We start from the raw sequence: 16,280 nt of genomic DNA on the forward strand, positions 1-16,280 counted from the left end.
CATTCTTGGGCACTGTCAAGCTGTAATGGCTTCAGATAAGGGTGTGGTGACAGATTCTCAGGGTGCCTGTTACCTGAGGACAAGTCTTGATAAGTTCAGAGAAGCTCATGACTATGTTGGCAGCAGATTGATTTTCCTCTATTCTCTCTCAAAGACCATCTGCTGATCTTTGAAAGGGCTGTGATGGGTGTCAGTGGGGGAAATACCCAAGCAATTAATCAATCAATTAACAAGTACTTTACAAGTATCTGCTAGGTGCCAGGTTACATGCCATGTGCTAGTTACTGAGAAAACAAAAATAAAGCTAACCCAGCCCTCTGGGTGCTTATATTCTTCCCACTCCAATGAAGTTATAATGGTCAAAGTGTTGACCTCTAAGTCTTTCCCAGAAATTAAACTCTGAATTGTTCTTTGTCATATATTCCTACCCCAACATGCTGCCTTGAATATAGCAGTCACTTCAGAGCCTGGAATACACTGCCTCTTCCCCTGAAACTTTGGGAATTTCAAGTTGCCATCAAAGGACAGCTTCAGGGGGTCAACTCCTACAGCAAGGCTGTCCAAAATACTGCCCGTGGGCCACATGTGGCCCACAGTGCTATTTTATGCAACCTGCCTGGGTATACTAAAAGCAAAGAAATTGACATAAATGCTTTAGTAAACCAAGCTGAACTTCCACAGAACTCTCAGTAAAATGGTAAATCAAAATATATTGTCTATTGTTTCAATAAAAACTTTTAAAAGTACCATGACTTTTTGTAGCACTTGTCAAACTTAATTAAGGTAAGACTACAAATTAACTATTATATTAGTGTACTGTATTTTTTATTCTGGGTGTGGCCCACAAATAATTGTTTTATTTTAATGCGGCCCTAAAATAACCTAAGGTTGGACAGCCCTGTCCTACAGGAAACTGTCCTGATCACTCCCAGGTGTCAGTCTTCCCTGAAATAACTTAGAAATTTTTTGCATGCATTCTATATATACTTATATATGCATAGATCATTTCCTGCCAATGCCAGTTCCTCAAGGGAAGGAACTGTTGGATGTTTGCAACAGTGTACTCAGCTCCTAGCACAGGGCTTAGGATATAGTTGGGTGATTAAGTGTTTGTTGGGCTGAGCTGAACTGGATTCAATAGAATTGGATCAGACTGAGCTGAGTGGGCTCCATTGGAATTGATATTTCACAATGCTAAAATGTTATCTTATAACAATATAAGAACAATAGCCTGAAAGGCAACAGAAGTCTGAAACTCAAACTAATTCTTTTTCAGCTTGCCAGGAAATATGGAAATATTTTCTGCACACATGTGGGCAGTTATACCTTAATTATGGTAACTGGATTGCCACTGATCAAGGAGGTCCTCGTCAACCAAGGCCATGTGTTTATTGATCGTCCCCCTTTTCCTATCCACTTCCATACCTTTAAATCACATGGTGAGTTCTTTGAATTATGACAAATATTTTTCATCTCCATCTTTGACTCCTGGCCTTCGCCATTCCTGAAGGATCCCAACCCATTATAAGTCTTGTGGCTTGAGAAACATGATAGAAATAATAGGCCTTTGAAGTTTCCTTCCTTCATGTCTGAGAGTGGGGGAAGAGGAATAGGACTCAGGAGAAGCGCAATGAGGATGGTGAAGGGGTTCAAATTCATCTCATAGAAGGGTCAGTTGAAGGAGCTTGGAGTGTGTAACTTAAGAACAAGAAGACTCAGTTGGGGATTAAAAGGAGGCATGATGACTCTTTGAGTGTTTGAATGCTTGTTAAAAGAAAAGCTATTAATTTGTTCTTCTTCACCCCAGAACCAGCAGCAAAGAGCTATGGTTGCAGAGTGGTACAATTTGGGTTGATGATAGAAAAACTGCCTAACAGTCAGAGCTGTCCAAAAATTAAATGCTTTTCCTTCAGAGAAGGTAGTCCTCCCCATTGGAGATCTTCAAGAAAAGGTGTTTAGTATATTTTATTATTGTTATTTGCTGTGTACAAGTAAGATTGGATGACATCTGAGATGTCTTCCAACTCTGAAGAGTTTATGATTCTTCCTTTAGGCCCTTTGACCCTTATGATTGTGCAGGTGCCAGCAAAGCCACCTGAACCTGGAGGAATTCAGTAAAATCAAAGTCCCAGGTCAATGTCTATTTTTATTTTATAGAATAAGAAAGCATTTCTTGAACACAGTATAGTAAAAACATGACTGCAGGTGAAACTTTAAATCTACCATGCAAAATTTAATATATATGAATATTTACATATATGTATATACATATATACAAACGTATATACAATTATTCTACACATACTTCTAATTATCATTTCTCTCAATGCAGGTAGTGTTTTTCTTTATATGTCTTTGATAGTTAATTTGGGCATTTATAATAGACAAAATAACTTATTCATTCAATCTTGTTTGGATAATATTGCTGTTATATTATACAATGTTCTCTGGGTTTCTGCTCATTTCACTCTTTAATATTTCATACAAGTCTTTCCATTTTTTCCTAGGGTTATTGAGCTCATCATTTCTTATATAATAGCAGTATTCCATCATAATCATATACCACAACTTGTTCAGCCAATTGATTTACATTCCTATAATCTCTCTCTCTCTGCCACCACAAAGAGACCTGCTATAAAGATTTTACAACGTATAGGTTCTTTTCCCTCTTCTTTAATCATCTTTGGAAGTAGACCTAGTAGTGGTATTGCAGGGTCAAAGGCTTTAGTTAGTTTAGTAACACTGTGGGCATAATTCCAGTTGGTTCCCCTGAATGGTTGAAAGAGTTCACAATTCCACCAACAATGAATTAGTATCCCAATTGTTCCAAACCCCCTCCTAGACCTGTCACCCTCTCCTTGAATCATTTCAGACAATATGGTAGGCGTAAAATGTCTTAGAATGGTTTAATCAATATTTCTCTAATGAATAATGATTTAGAGCATTTTATATGACTGTAAATTCCTTTGATTTCTTCATTGGGAAAAAAGATTGTTCACATTCTTTGACCATTTATCAGTTGGGGAATGAGTCATAATCTTTGATATTTGATAAAGTCCTTTCTATATTTTAGATATCAGAGCTTTATCTGATAAACTATCTATAAATTTCCCCTAATTTTCTGCTTTCCTTATAATCTTGGTTACATTTATTTTACTTGTACTAATTTTTTTTTTAAAATCGATGTAATCAAAATTATCCAATTTCACCTACCTTTGCTCTCTATACTTTGTTTATGCATAAATTGTTCACCTATCCACAAATATGATAAGTAATATGTTCCATGTTCTAATTTTCTTGTAAAATATCTCTTTATGTCTAGGTCATATATTCATTTTGACATTATATTGGTAAATGGTGTGAGATGTTGAGCCATGTCTGGTTTATGCCACACTGCTTTCCAGTTTTCCCAACAATTTTTAGCAAATAATGAATTCTTATTCCCAAATCTTTAGTCTTTTCACTTGTTAAATATTAACTTACTATGTTTATTTACTCCTGTAAATTGTCTCCTCTATTCCATTGACCTACTTTTCTATTGCTTGGCCAATACTGATAGTGTAAATAATTACTGGCTCTTAATATAATTTAATGTTTGGTACTGCTAAAATTCCTCCCTTTACACATTTTTCATAATTTCCTTTTATACTCTTGATTTTTGTTTTTTCAAATGAATTTTGTTATTTCTTTCTAATTCAGTAATTTTTTTGGTAATTTAATTGGGATGGTGTTTAATATACAAAATTTTGTGTAAAACTTTCACTTTTATTATGTTGGCCTAGCCTAATGATGGACAAAATTATTTAAATCTGATTTTATTTGCCTAAAAGTATTTTCTTTATTATTTTGTTTATATAATTCCTGGTTATTTATGGCAAATGGACTCCCACATATTTTATACTGTCTAGATTTATTTTAAATAGAGTATTTTTTACTTTCTCTTTTTGTAGAAGATCACTTGTTTGAGATATGTAGGAATACTGATGATTCATGTGGATTTACTTTATATCTTGCTACTTTACCAAAATTATTAATTGTTGGGGCCAGCTAGGTGGCACAGTGAGTAGAGAACAGGCCCTGGAGTCAGAAGGACCTGAGTTCAAATCTGGCCTCAGACACTTGACACACTTACTAGCTGTGTGTCCTTGGGCAAATTACTTAACCCCAATTACCCTCCCTTATCCTTCCTAAAAAGGTAAAATTATTAATTGTTTCACATAACTTTATATTGAGTCTTTGGAATTGTCCAACTATATCATCATATTTTCTGCAAAAAGAGATAATTTTGTAAATTCATTCTCTATTCTGATTCCTTCAATTTCTTTTCCTTCTCTTATTGCCCTTACTAGGATTTCAGTATGATATTGAATAATGTTGGTAACAATAGGCATCCTTTTTTTACACCTGACATTACTGGAAAGGCTACTAGTTTATCCCAATTACAAATAATACTTGCTGATAGTTTTAGATAAATAGATTATTTTTATCAATTTAAGGAAAAATCCATTCATCACCAATTTATTCGAGTGTTTTTAATACAAATTGTGTTGTGCTTTATCAGAGCTTTTTTGTACATCTAGTGATATGATCATATGGTTGTTTTTACTTTTATTATGGATGTAATCAAGCATGTTAATAGCTTTCTTTAAAAGTGTTTTAATCCCATTTTCATTAGTGGTATATCCACCCTTTTCATTTTTAATACTAATGATTTGGTTTTCTTCTCTTTCTTTTAATCATATTAACAAACTTTATATCAATTTTGTTTTTTTTTCATAAAACAAATTCTTAGTTTTATTTATTAGTTGAATGTTTTTGAAAATATTATTGTTTTATACTTAATAGTATTTTATTCTTTCTGATTACATACAAATAAAGTTTTCAACATTCATTTTTGTAAGATGTTGGGCTTCAAATTTTTCTCCTCTCATTTCCTTCCTGACTCCCCAAGACAGTAAACAATCTTATATAGGATATGCATGTACAATCACGTTAAACATATTTCCCCATTAGTCATGTTGTGAAAGAAGAATCAAAACAAAAGGGGAAAACCATAAGAAAAAAATTAAAATAGTATGTTGTGATCTGCATTCAGACTCCATAGTTCTTTCTCTGGATGTGGATAGCATTTTCCAACATGAGCCTTTTGGAATTATCTTGGATCATTGTACTGCTGAGAAGAGCTAAGTCTATCATTTTTGATCATCTCACAATGCTGCTGTTGCTGTGTACCATACTGTCCTGGTTCTGTTCACTTCACTGAGCATCAGTTCATTTAAGTCTTTACAGGTTTTTATGAAATCCACATGCTCATCATATTTTATAGTATAATAGTATTCCATTTCAGTCATATACCACAATTTGTTCAGCCATTCTCCAATTAGTGGGCACCCCCCACAATTTCAAATTCTTTGACCCCACACAAAGAGCTGCTATAAATATTTTTGAACATGTGAGTTCTTTTCCTTTTTTATGATCTCTTTAGTATATTGACCTACTAGTGGTATTGCTGGATATAACCCTTTAGTCAAAGTTCCAAATTGTTCTCCAGAAAGGTTGGATCAGTTCACAACTCTGTCAACAAAGCATTAGTGTTCCAGTTTTCCCACATTTTCTCCAACATTTATTATTTTCTTTTTCTGTCATATTAACCAATCTGATAGGTGTGAGGTGGTACCTCAGAGTTGTTTTAATATGGATTTCCCTGCTCACTAGTGATTTAGAGTATTTTTATATGGCTATAGATAGCTTTAATTTCTTCCTCTGAAAACTGCCTGTTCATATCCTTTGATCATTGATAAATTGAGTAATAATTTGTTTTCTTACATATTTAACTAAGTTTTCTATATATTTTAGAAATGAGGCCTTTATCAGAAACAATGGCAGTAATAAATATTTTTAACTTAATGTAACCAAAATTATCCATTTTGCATTTCATAATGTTCTCTATCTATTCTTTGCTCATAAATTCTTCATAGGCAAACTCTTCCTTGCTCTCCTAATTTGCTTATGGTATCATCCCTTATGTCTAAATCATGTACTCATTTTCCATTATCATGGTCTACAATGTAAAATGTTGGTCTATGTCTAGTTTCCGCCATACTACTTTCCAGTTTTCCCAGCAGTTTCTGGCAAGTAATGAGTTTCTGTCCCAGAAGCTGGGGTCTTTGGGTTTTTCCAAACAGTAAACTACTCTAGTCACTTACTACTGGGTGTTGTGTACCTAACCAATTCCACTGATGAACCACTCTGATTCTTGGCCAGTACCAAATATTTTCAATGATTGAAGCTTCATAATACAGTTTTAGATTTGGTATTGTTGGGCCACCTTCCCTTGCATTTCTTTTCATTAATTCCGCTGATCTTCTTGACCTTTTGTTCTTCCAGATGGATTTTGTTATTATTTTTTCTAGCTCTATAATTTTTTGGTAGTTTGGTATGGAACTGAATATGTAAATTAATTAAAGTGGAATTGTCCCTTTTTTCATATAGCCAGACCTACCCATGAGGAACTGATATTTTTCCAATTATCCATTTTCACCTAACTTCACTCTCTATATTTTATTTTTTTCATAAATCGTTTGCCTAAACTTGACTATTGTGTAAATAAGTTTAATGCAAAGGTTTATGTAGAATCTATATGGGACTGCATGCTGTCTTGGGGGGAGAGGGGAGGGGAAGGAAGGGAAGAAAATAAAAATCTAATTAAAAAAATAAATTGTTTGCTTATCCATAAGTCTAATAAATAATGTTTCCATGTTCTAATTTTCCTGTAAAATCTGTCTTCATGTCTAGATCATGTATGCATGGTATAGGGTGTGAGATGTAATTCAATGTTTTTATTTTTTTGCTCACAAATTCATCACTTTCACTTTTAACTTTTAGGATTTCCAATTTATTGTTTAATTGGGGATTTTAAATTTGTTCCTTTCCCAGTTTTTTAATCACATACCCAATTCATATGTCTGCTCTTTCTCTATTTTATTGATATAGCCACTCAGAGATATAAATTTTCCTCTAATCACTGTGTTTTTACTATTATCTCATTTGTTTTGATATGTTGTCTTTTATTATCATTCTCTTTAATAAAATTTTTAATTGTTTGTATGATTTGATCTTTAACCCACTCATCCTTTAATATAAGACTATTTAATATTCAACTAGTTCTTAATCTATGTTTCCTTGGTCCCTTATTAAATATAATTTTATTGTATTATGATCTGAAAAGATACTTTTAATATTTCTGTTTTTCTGCTTTTGACTATAAATTTCTAATGTACTAGTGTATGGACAATCTTTATAAAGTTACCATGTTGAGAAAAATTCATACCAATGCTTAGTGCAGTGTCCAACTTATAATAACATTTTGTTGACTGGCATTTATGCATTTATGGAAGGCTTTCTAGTGTAATATGAAAATTTAATTTCCATTAAAGCTCAGCCAGTCTTACACTGCCTGTATCTCTATCATGAATTAATGCAAGGTTTTGCCAATATTCAATCCCAAATAAACACTTGTTGAATGAATAAATGGGATCAGAGTGGGTACTTTGATGTTTGAGAGAATCGTGGGATCTGAGAGGGATAAGACCCAAGACTACCTGAACATGAATTGGAATCCCCTATTAATATTTCTATTTCCATTCAATTCTCTCCATTATCTATCATATCTAGTTTATCTAAAATTCTATTTATTCCCTTAACTTCTTTCTTAATCATTTTTGGTTAGATTTATCTAGTTATGAGAGTAAAAGATTAAAGATCCCCCACTATTATATTACTACTATCTCTCTCTACCTGTAATTTAACTTTTCTTTTAATAACGTAGCTGCTATAGTATTTGGTACATATAGGTTCAGTATTAATATTGTTTCATCGTATATGGTACCTTTTAGCCATAATTTTGTCTGAGATCATTATGGCTACCCTTGCCTTTTTTTTGCATCAGCTAAAAGATGATAAATTCTACTCCACACCTCCATTTTGACTTTGTGTGCATCTCTAATTTTTGAATGTGTATCTTGTAAACAACATATTATAGCATTCTGATTTGAATCTATTCTGCTTTGTGTTTCCATTTAATGGGTGAATTCATCCCATTCACATCCAAAGTTATAATTACCTTCTGTGAATTTTCCTTATTTTCACTATTTTTGCTTCTCAACATTTCTTTATACCCTATCACTGTTACCTTAAACTCTTATTCCTTATATTATCCATCCTCTAAAACTTCCTCCTTTATCTATTCACCAAACCCTCCTAATCTTAATCTCTATACCCTATTAAAAGTCTCATCTTCACCATATTCCCTTGTTTCTCACCTCTCTTGAAGTTCATAAGACTTCTAAACTTCTTCAGATGTATTTGTTGTTTCCTCTTCACACCAGATGAGAGTAAGGTTCCATTACCAACCCTCCATAAGCACCTGCTTCTTCTGTTTTAGTCCTTCGTTTTCCTGACCCAATTTTATGAGATACTTTCTCATTTTACCATTTTCCTACCTAATTTTGATTTTTTAAAAACCACTCATCAGACACAATTAAGCCCCAACTTTTTTTTCGAACTACCATAGTGATGACAACAGTTTCAACAATACTATTGCTAACATTAAAAACAAAAAATACTAATATTAATAATATTTTCATGTTTCATGAGTGAACATTTTGACTTTAATCAGAGCCTTACAATTTTTCTTTAATGATTTCCTTATATTTCTTCTGAATATTTTATATTGGATTTTCAATTGAGTTCTGGTCTTTTGGTTACAAATAACTGAAAATCTTTCAGTTCATCAACTATCCATTTTTTTATTCAGGATTATTCTTAACTTTGCTGAATAAGTGATTCTTGGATGTAACTTCACTTCCTTTGCTCTTTGAAATACAATTTTACAATACTATGGTCTTTTAGTGTAGAAACTGCTAGGTCTTGTAAAATCCTGATATTTTCTGCAGTAATTTTTTTCTTGTTGATTGCAATATTTTCTCTTAAACTGGGAATTTTGAAACTTGGCTATGACACTCCTATGAGTTTCTTCTTAGGATCTTTTCCAGGTGCTGACTGATGGATTATTTTCTATTTCTACTTTATATTACTGTTCGAGAACTTCAGAGCAATTTCCCTTAGAAATTCTTCTACTATTGCATTCAATTTATTCTTTTGATAATAACTTTCAGGGAGACCATCAATTCTTATATTCTCTCTCCTCAATCTGTTCTCCAGATAAATTGTTTTTCTAATGAGATGTTTCAAAATTGATTCTATTTTTCTAGTTTTATTATTTTTTGGTGTCTTATAATTTTATTAGGTTCCACTTGCCCAAATCTAGTTTTCGATGATTTGTTTTCTTCCTTTAGATGTTGTATCTCTTTTTTCCAGTTGGTTCACCATATTTTCACAATTATCTTGGATTTATTTTATTTTTAATAGGTCAAAAATTGGAAGGGGCAGGTGGTGAGAGGTGACTGAGGGAGGGTGGGGGTAGTTAATGGCAAAAAATGTGAAGAAGTTAGCATGGATTACAGATATCTATTCTATTATTCATGGAAGAGGAGGAAAATTGATGTTACTAACACTTAAGGCATGGAACTGAAAATCATGGGAAAATATCTTATTTGAGAAGTAGGAGGCTAAGTTTAGCTTGGTAGGTGAGGAAGGGATATAAGGATTTAGAAAAGTCATCGTAAAGACTTTGATTGGGTGTCATTAAGGACAGAGACGAAGGATTGGCCAGGTATAGTAAGGGCCCTTCGACCAATCTTTCCATCTTAATCTGTGACAGATCAAGTTCATGTTCCCCACACTTCAGCCAAGTAGCCTAGGCACTGTTTCCCAAATGCCCTTCTACCATCTATTTAACATCTTTTTACTGTTTTTTTGTCTTTTTAATTTATTTTTCATTCTATTTTCATTTAGTATTTTATTTTTCCCCAGTTACTGGTAAAAACAATTTTAACATTAGTTTCTAAAACTCTGAATTCCAAGTTCTTTACCTTCCTTCCTCCCACTTCCCTCACCGAGAAGGCAAGCAACTCTATTAAAGTTGTACATGTGTAGTCATGCAAAATATATCTTTAATAGGAAAATTGTGAAAGAAAACATAGACAAACACACATTAAAAAAACTCAAGAAAAATAAAGTTAAAAAATATACTTCAGACAAGGGGGCGGAGCCAAGATGGCAGCTGGTAAGCAGGGAATAGCGTGAGCTCCGTACCGAGTCCCTCCAAAAACCTATAAAAAAATGGCTCGGAACCAATTCTAGAATGGCAGAACCCACAAAACAACAGAGGGAAGCAGGGCTCCAGCCCAGGATAGCCTGGATGGTCTCTGGGTGAGGTCTATCCCACACGGAGCTGGGAGTTGGGAACGGAGTGGAGCAGAGCCCAGCCTGAGTGGCGTGGACCAACAAGACCAGCAATCGGGCACAGCATGCCCTAGCACCCTGAATCAGTGAGCTGAGCCAGTTACGAGACTTCTCAACCCACAGACACCAAAGACTGCTGAGAAGGTTAGTGGGAAAAGCTGTGGGAGTGGAAGGATATCGCGGTTCGGCTTCCAGCCCCAGGGGCAGCAGAGGTGGGGCAGCTATGGCTGTTGCTGCTTCCAGCTCCAGGCCCACCTGGTGGGAGGAATTAAGTGGCGGATCAGAGCAGGGGTGCACAGCCTGCTGAAGATCTAAGCCCAGTTCGGGTTAGGAGTTCTTGGGGAAGGAGCAGTGCTGGTGTGGCAGAGCTGGCACCTCCCCCCCCAAACGTGGAACATAGAACTCATTAGTCTGCAAGCAGTCACACCCCACTGAAAAACTCAAAGGTCAAGTTAGTTGGCTGGGAATATGGCCAGGCAGCGAAAACGCACTGAGATTCAGTCTCAGACTTTGCATTCTTTCTTTGCTGACAAAGAAGACCAAAACATACAGACAGAAGAAATTAATAAAGTCAAAGAGCCTACAACAGAAACCTCCAAGAAAAACATGAACTGGTCCCAGGCCATGGAAGAGCTCAAAAAGGATTTGGAAAAGCAAGTTAGAGAAGTAGAGGAAAAATTGGGAAGAGAAATGAGAAGGATGCGAGAAAACCATGAAAAACAAGTCAATGACTTGCTAAAGGAGACCCAAAAAAATACTGAAAAATACACTGAAGAAAACAGCACCTTAAAAAACAGACTAAGTCAAATGGCCAAAGATCTCCAAAAAGCCAATGAGGAGAAGAATGCCTTGAAAGGCAGAATTAGCCAAATGGAAAAGGAGGTCCAAAAGACCAGTGAAGAAAATACTACTTTAAAAATTAGAGTGGAGCAAGTGGAAGCTAGGGACTTTATGAGAAATCAAGATATTATAAAACAGAACCAAAGGAATGAAAAAATGGAAGACAATGTGAAATATCTCCTTGGAAAAACCACTGACCTGGAAAATAGATCCAGGAGAGATAATTTAAAAATTATTGGACTACCTGAAAGCCATGATCAAAAAAAAGAGCCTAGATATCATCTTCCAAGAAATAATAATGGAGAACTGCCCTGATATTCTATAGCCACAGGGCAAAATAGAAATTGAAAGAATCCATCGATCGCCTCCTCAAATAGATCCCAAAAAGAAATCTCCCAGGAATATTGTCGCCAAATTCCAGAGCTCCCAGATCAAGGAGAAAATACTGCAAATAGCCAGAAAGAAACAATTTGAATATTGTGGAAACCCAATCAGAATAACCCAAGATCTGGCTGCCTCTACATTAAGAGATTGAAGGGCTTGGAATACTATATTCCAGAGGTCAATGGAGCTAGGATTAAAACCAAAAATCACCTACCCAGCAAAACTGAGTATCATGCTCCAAGGCAAAATATGGATTTTCAATAAAATAGAGGACTTTCAAGCTTTCTCAGTGAAAAAACCAGAACTGAATAGAAAATTTGACTTTCAAACACAAGAATCAAGAGAAGCATGAAAAGGTAATCAAGAAAAAGAACAAGAAACAGAAATTGCAAGGGACTTACTAAAGGTGAACTGTTTTGTTGACATTCCTACATGGAAAGATGATGTGTATGATTCATGAGACCTCAGTATTAGGGTAGCTGAAGGGAATATGCATACATATATGTTTATGTATATATATATACGGGTGAATGTGTATGTATGTATATATCTATGTGTGTGTGTATATATATATATATATATATATATATATATATATATATATATATGGAGAGAGAGGGGGGGGGACACAGGGTGAGTTGAAGATGAAGGGAAGATATCTAAAAGAAATAAAATCAAATTAAGGAATGAGAGAGGAACATACTGAGAGAGGAAGATAAGGAGAGATAGAATGGGGTGGATTATCTCGCATAAAGGAGGCAAGAGCAAGCAGTTCTGTGGGAGGAGGGGAGAGGGTGGATGAGGGGGGAAATGAGTGAACATTGCTCTCATCAGATTTGGCCTAAGAAGGGAATACCATACATACCCAATTGGGAATCTTACCCCACAGGAAAGAAGAGGGAAGAAGATAAAAATAAATGGGGGCTATGACGGAGGGGAGGGCTGATGGGGGTGGAGATAGTCAAAAACAAACACTTTTGAAAGGGGACAGGGGCAAGGGAGAAAATTCAGTAAAGGGTGATGGGTTGGGAAGGAGCAAAATATAGTTAGTCTTTCACAACATGAGTATTGTGGAAGGGTTATACATAATGATACACATGTGGCCTATGTTGAATTGCTTGACTTCTTAGGGAGGGTGGGTGGGAAGGGAAGAGGGGAGAGAATTTGGAACTCAAAGTTTTGAAAACAGATGTTCAAAAACAACAAAAATGTTTTTGCATGCAACTAGAAAATAAGATACACAGACAATGGGGTGTAGAAATTTATCTTGCTCTACAAGAAAGGAAGGGGGGATGGGAGGGGAGTGGGGTGACAGAGGGGAGCGCTGACTGGGGAACAGGGCAACCAGAATATATGCCATCTTGGAGTGGGTGGGAGGGTAGAAATGGGGAGAAAATTTGTAATTCAAACTATTGTGAAAATCAATGCTGAAAACTAAATATGTTATATAAATTTAAAAAATAAAATAAAATAAAATTTAAAAAAATTATATACTTCAATCTGTATTCAGGCACTATCAGTTCTTTCTCTGAGGATGGAGAGAATTTTTTTATCATGAATCCTTCAGAGTTGTCTTGGATCATTGTGTTTCCAAGAAAGCTAAGTCATTTATAACTTATCATCTTACAATACTTCTGTTAATTTGTATAGAGTACATTTCACTTGGCATCAACCCATACAAGTCCTTCCAGCTTTTTCTGAGACCATCCACCTTATAATTTCTTATAGTAGAATAATATTCTATTATAATCACATACCACAACTTTTTTAGCCATTCCCCAATTGCTGGGAATCCCTTCAATGTCTCATTCTTTGCCACCAGAAAAGAGTTGTTAGAAATATTTTTTGTACATATGGGCCTTTTCCTTTCATTTTCTTTTTATTTTCTCTTTTGGGAGTTTTTCTCTTTTGCTTGCTCATTTTCCCACATATTACTTAATTTCTAACTCTTTGTTAAAGTAGTGCTTTCCAGGGAGGAGGCACACTATCCCAAGCTTCAGGGGATTTGTGTACCTCTTTTCAGAGATACTTCTAAGAATCTGTAAGTTTTCCATTCTTCCAATGTGGATCTAATGACAAGTGTTTACTACTCTCCTGGCCTGTGCTCTGGTCTGAGTGACCATAAACCCTCTTTTCTGCTGCAGAACTTTGAGGAGAGTCGCCCCCCTTTACTGTGGCTGCAAGCTCTGCTCTGGTAGTGTTTCTCCTTGCCCAGGAATTGCCACCCAGGGCTGCAACCTGGATCTTAGTATACAAAAAGCAACAAATTCCTGCCTCAGTGCTAAGCAAAAACAAACAAACAAACAAACAACAAGAACAGCAACAAAAACTTCTGTAATCTTTTTCTCACCATTTGTTTGACTCCATTGCCATCTGTGGGCTGATAGCTTTGGAATTAGCTGCTACTGCTGCTGATTCAGTGGCTCCCAAGGCCTGCTTCTGGTTTGCTGTGGCTGTGCTGGCATGGCCTTTGCCAGACTGTGCTCCTCTCTCACTCTGTTCATCAGACCTTTCCTGCTTACCTTCCAAGTTGTCTTGGATTGGAAATTTCTTTCACTATTTTAGGAGGCTCTGCTGCTCTAGAATTTGTTTAGAGTCATTTTCAAAGGTACTTGAAGGAGCTTGAGGGAGAGCTCAGGTGAGTCCATGCATTTACTCTACCATCTTTGCTCCATCTCTCCTCTTTTCACTCTTGTAAATTATCTCTCTTTGTTATTTTACCTTTGCTAATATTCTAGTGACATGGGAAAATCAATGATTAAAAATTAGCTGAATGTGGAGAAACTCTGACTTTGAGGCAAGAAACTAAAGGCATCTCAGCTTGGCCACCCAGGCCTGGGCTTCCTTAAGGAGTGTGGTGACTACTGCATTCCAAAAGGCCTCCCCTGTCTAAACGTAGGGCCTTCGTGGGATGTACACAAGAGGTCAGTCTTAGAGTAGAAAACATACCCCTATAACACAATGAGAAATCATGGAAAGGTCACAGACTGTGGAGTCTCAGGTTTCAGTTTCAATCTTGGCTCTGCTAAGTTTTCCCTGAGTAATCTCTAGGCCTTAGTTTCCTCCAGGTAAAAGAAGGCATTCAGATTAGGACCTCTAAGGTATTTTTTCCAATTCTAAATATATGATCCTATGGTTCTACTCATACATCACTAGCAAAGCAGGGAGTTATGTTAACCAAGTAAGAAGTATAGGTTTGATGTAGGACATCTCACAGTAGAGTACTGTGGTGTAAATGAAATTGAAAGACAATGGGAAAACTCCTTCTTATATGGGATGGCAGTCTGGGAGAGAAAAAGGGAAAGGATACGGGGAGAACAGAGACCACAGTAGAGTACTGTGGTATAAATGAAATTGAAAGAGAATGGGAAAACTCCTTCTTATATGGGATGGCAGTCGGGGAGAGAAAAAGGGAAAGGATACAGGGAGAACAGAGACAATCTGAAAACAATACATATCAGTGAAATTCAATTTAAAAAATGCTTAAAATGTTTAGACATCATGAGAGGAGTCTAGTGCTTGAGACTTAGAATTACAGGAAGATGAGAGATTTATTCATAGAAGGTCTAAACTCTTACAAATGGAAGGTGTTTTTTTTTTTTTAACCATAACATGGGGGTGATATTGAGCAGAGATAAAACATTGGTCCCATTGGATGGAGCATCTTTCCTCTCATTACAGAGACACATCCAGTCAGTAGAGGCTGCTGATTCATACAGGAGTATAAAGGCCATCAGGAAAACTCAAAGTTATATCAAAGGTTTGGGCCTTATTCTCTTATATCCATAGGGAAGTTTCATTGTCTTTTTAGGGAAAAAATTAACCTCAGCTACATGGAAGAGACTCTCTAATTTCATAGATGTTGCTGCTATCACATCCCACCCCTTGGTGGCAAAATTCTAAACATGGTTTAGTGGACCCTCCAGCACTTAAATGGCATCAGGTCAGGTACTGGAAAACAGTGACCGCAAGAATGTGAGAAGCCTGGAATGGGCTCAACTGGAGGAGAAGAAATTAACTGTACATGTGCACACACACACACACACACACACAAACACACACACACACACACACACACACACACACAGAGAGAGAGAGAGAGAGAGAGAGAGAGAGAGAGAGAGAGAGAGAGAGAGAGAGACAGAGAGAGAGAGCAATGTAACAATCCCCTGAGCATGCTCAGTCGTCCATGGGCAGTGGTAACGTCAGAAATAGTCCACAGTGAAATTTCTGATGAAAAGTGGTAATAAACAGGAGTGGCACCAGAAACACAAGAAATATAGCATAAATGGTCACACTTGTAGCCCAGCACTAAACTGAATGGGGGGTAACGGCTCTCTTCAATAAGGTGGGTAAGGGGTTATTGCCCTCTTTCATGCAATCTGTCCCAGGGCCTGAATTTATGATGGCTGTTTTACCAAACCACTATCCACTCAGTGTTAATTGACCCACCAGGTAAGACCTCCCCCTGCCTAGGAGCCCCATCAGGTAGAAGGAGGCAGCCAGGTGATACAATAGAGAGAGAGCTGGGACAGGATGACCTTAGTTCAAATCTAGCCTCAGACACTCCTTTCCCTTATGATCCAGGACAAGACTCCAAACTTGTTTCCTCAACTGTAACATGGAGATAATAACAGTCCCTGCCTCCCAGGGTTGTTGTGATGATGAAATGAGATCACATTTGTAAAGTG

At 36.2% G+C, this 16,280-nt stretch overlaps 1 protein-coding gene across 1 annotated transcript in view; it reads left to right on the forward strand.

The window, feature by feature from the left end:
* Nucleotides 1-1,339: 1,339 nt before the first annotated feature.
* The window catches only part of LOC118846468 (cytochrome P450 2J2-like), a gene marked incomplete at its 5' end in the record, with an annotated part of 47,095 nt that continues 32,154 nt past the window's right edge, over nucleotides 1,340-16,280 (forward strand). The window contains 1 exon segment of the mRNA XM_036755030.1: nucleotides 1,340-1,439. Coding sequence (XP_036610925.1) covers nucleotides 1,340-1,439 — 100 coding nt within the window.

The sequence above is a fragment of the Trichosurus vulpecula genome, chromosome 4 (assembly GCF_011100635.1).
Source record: "Trichosurus vulpecula isolate mTriVul1 chromosome 4, mTriVul1.pri, whole genome shotgun sequence".
NCBI lineage: Eukaryota > Metazoa > Chordata > Mammalia > Diprotodontia > Phalangeridae > Trichosurus > Trichosurus vulpecula.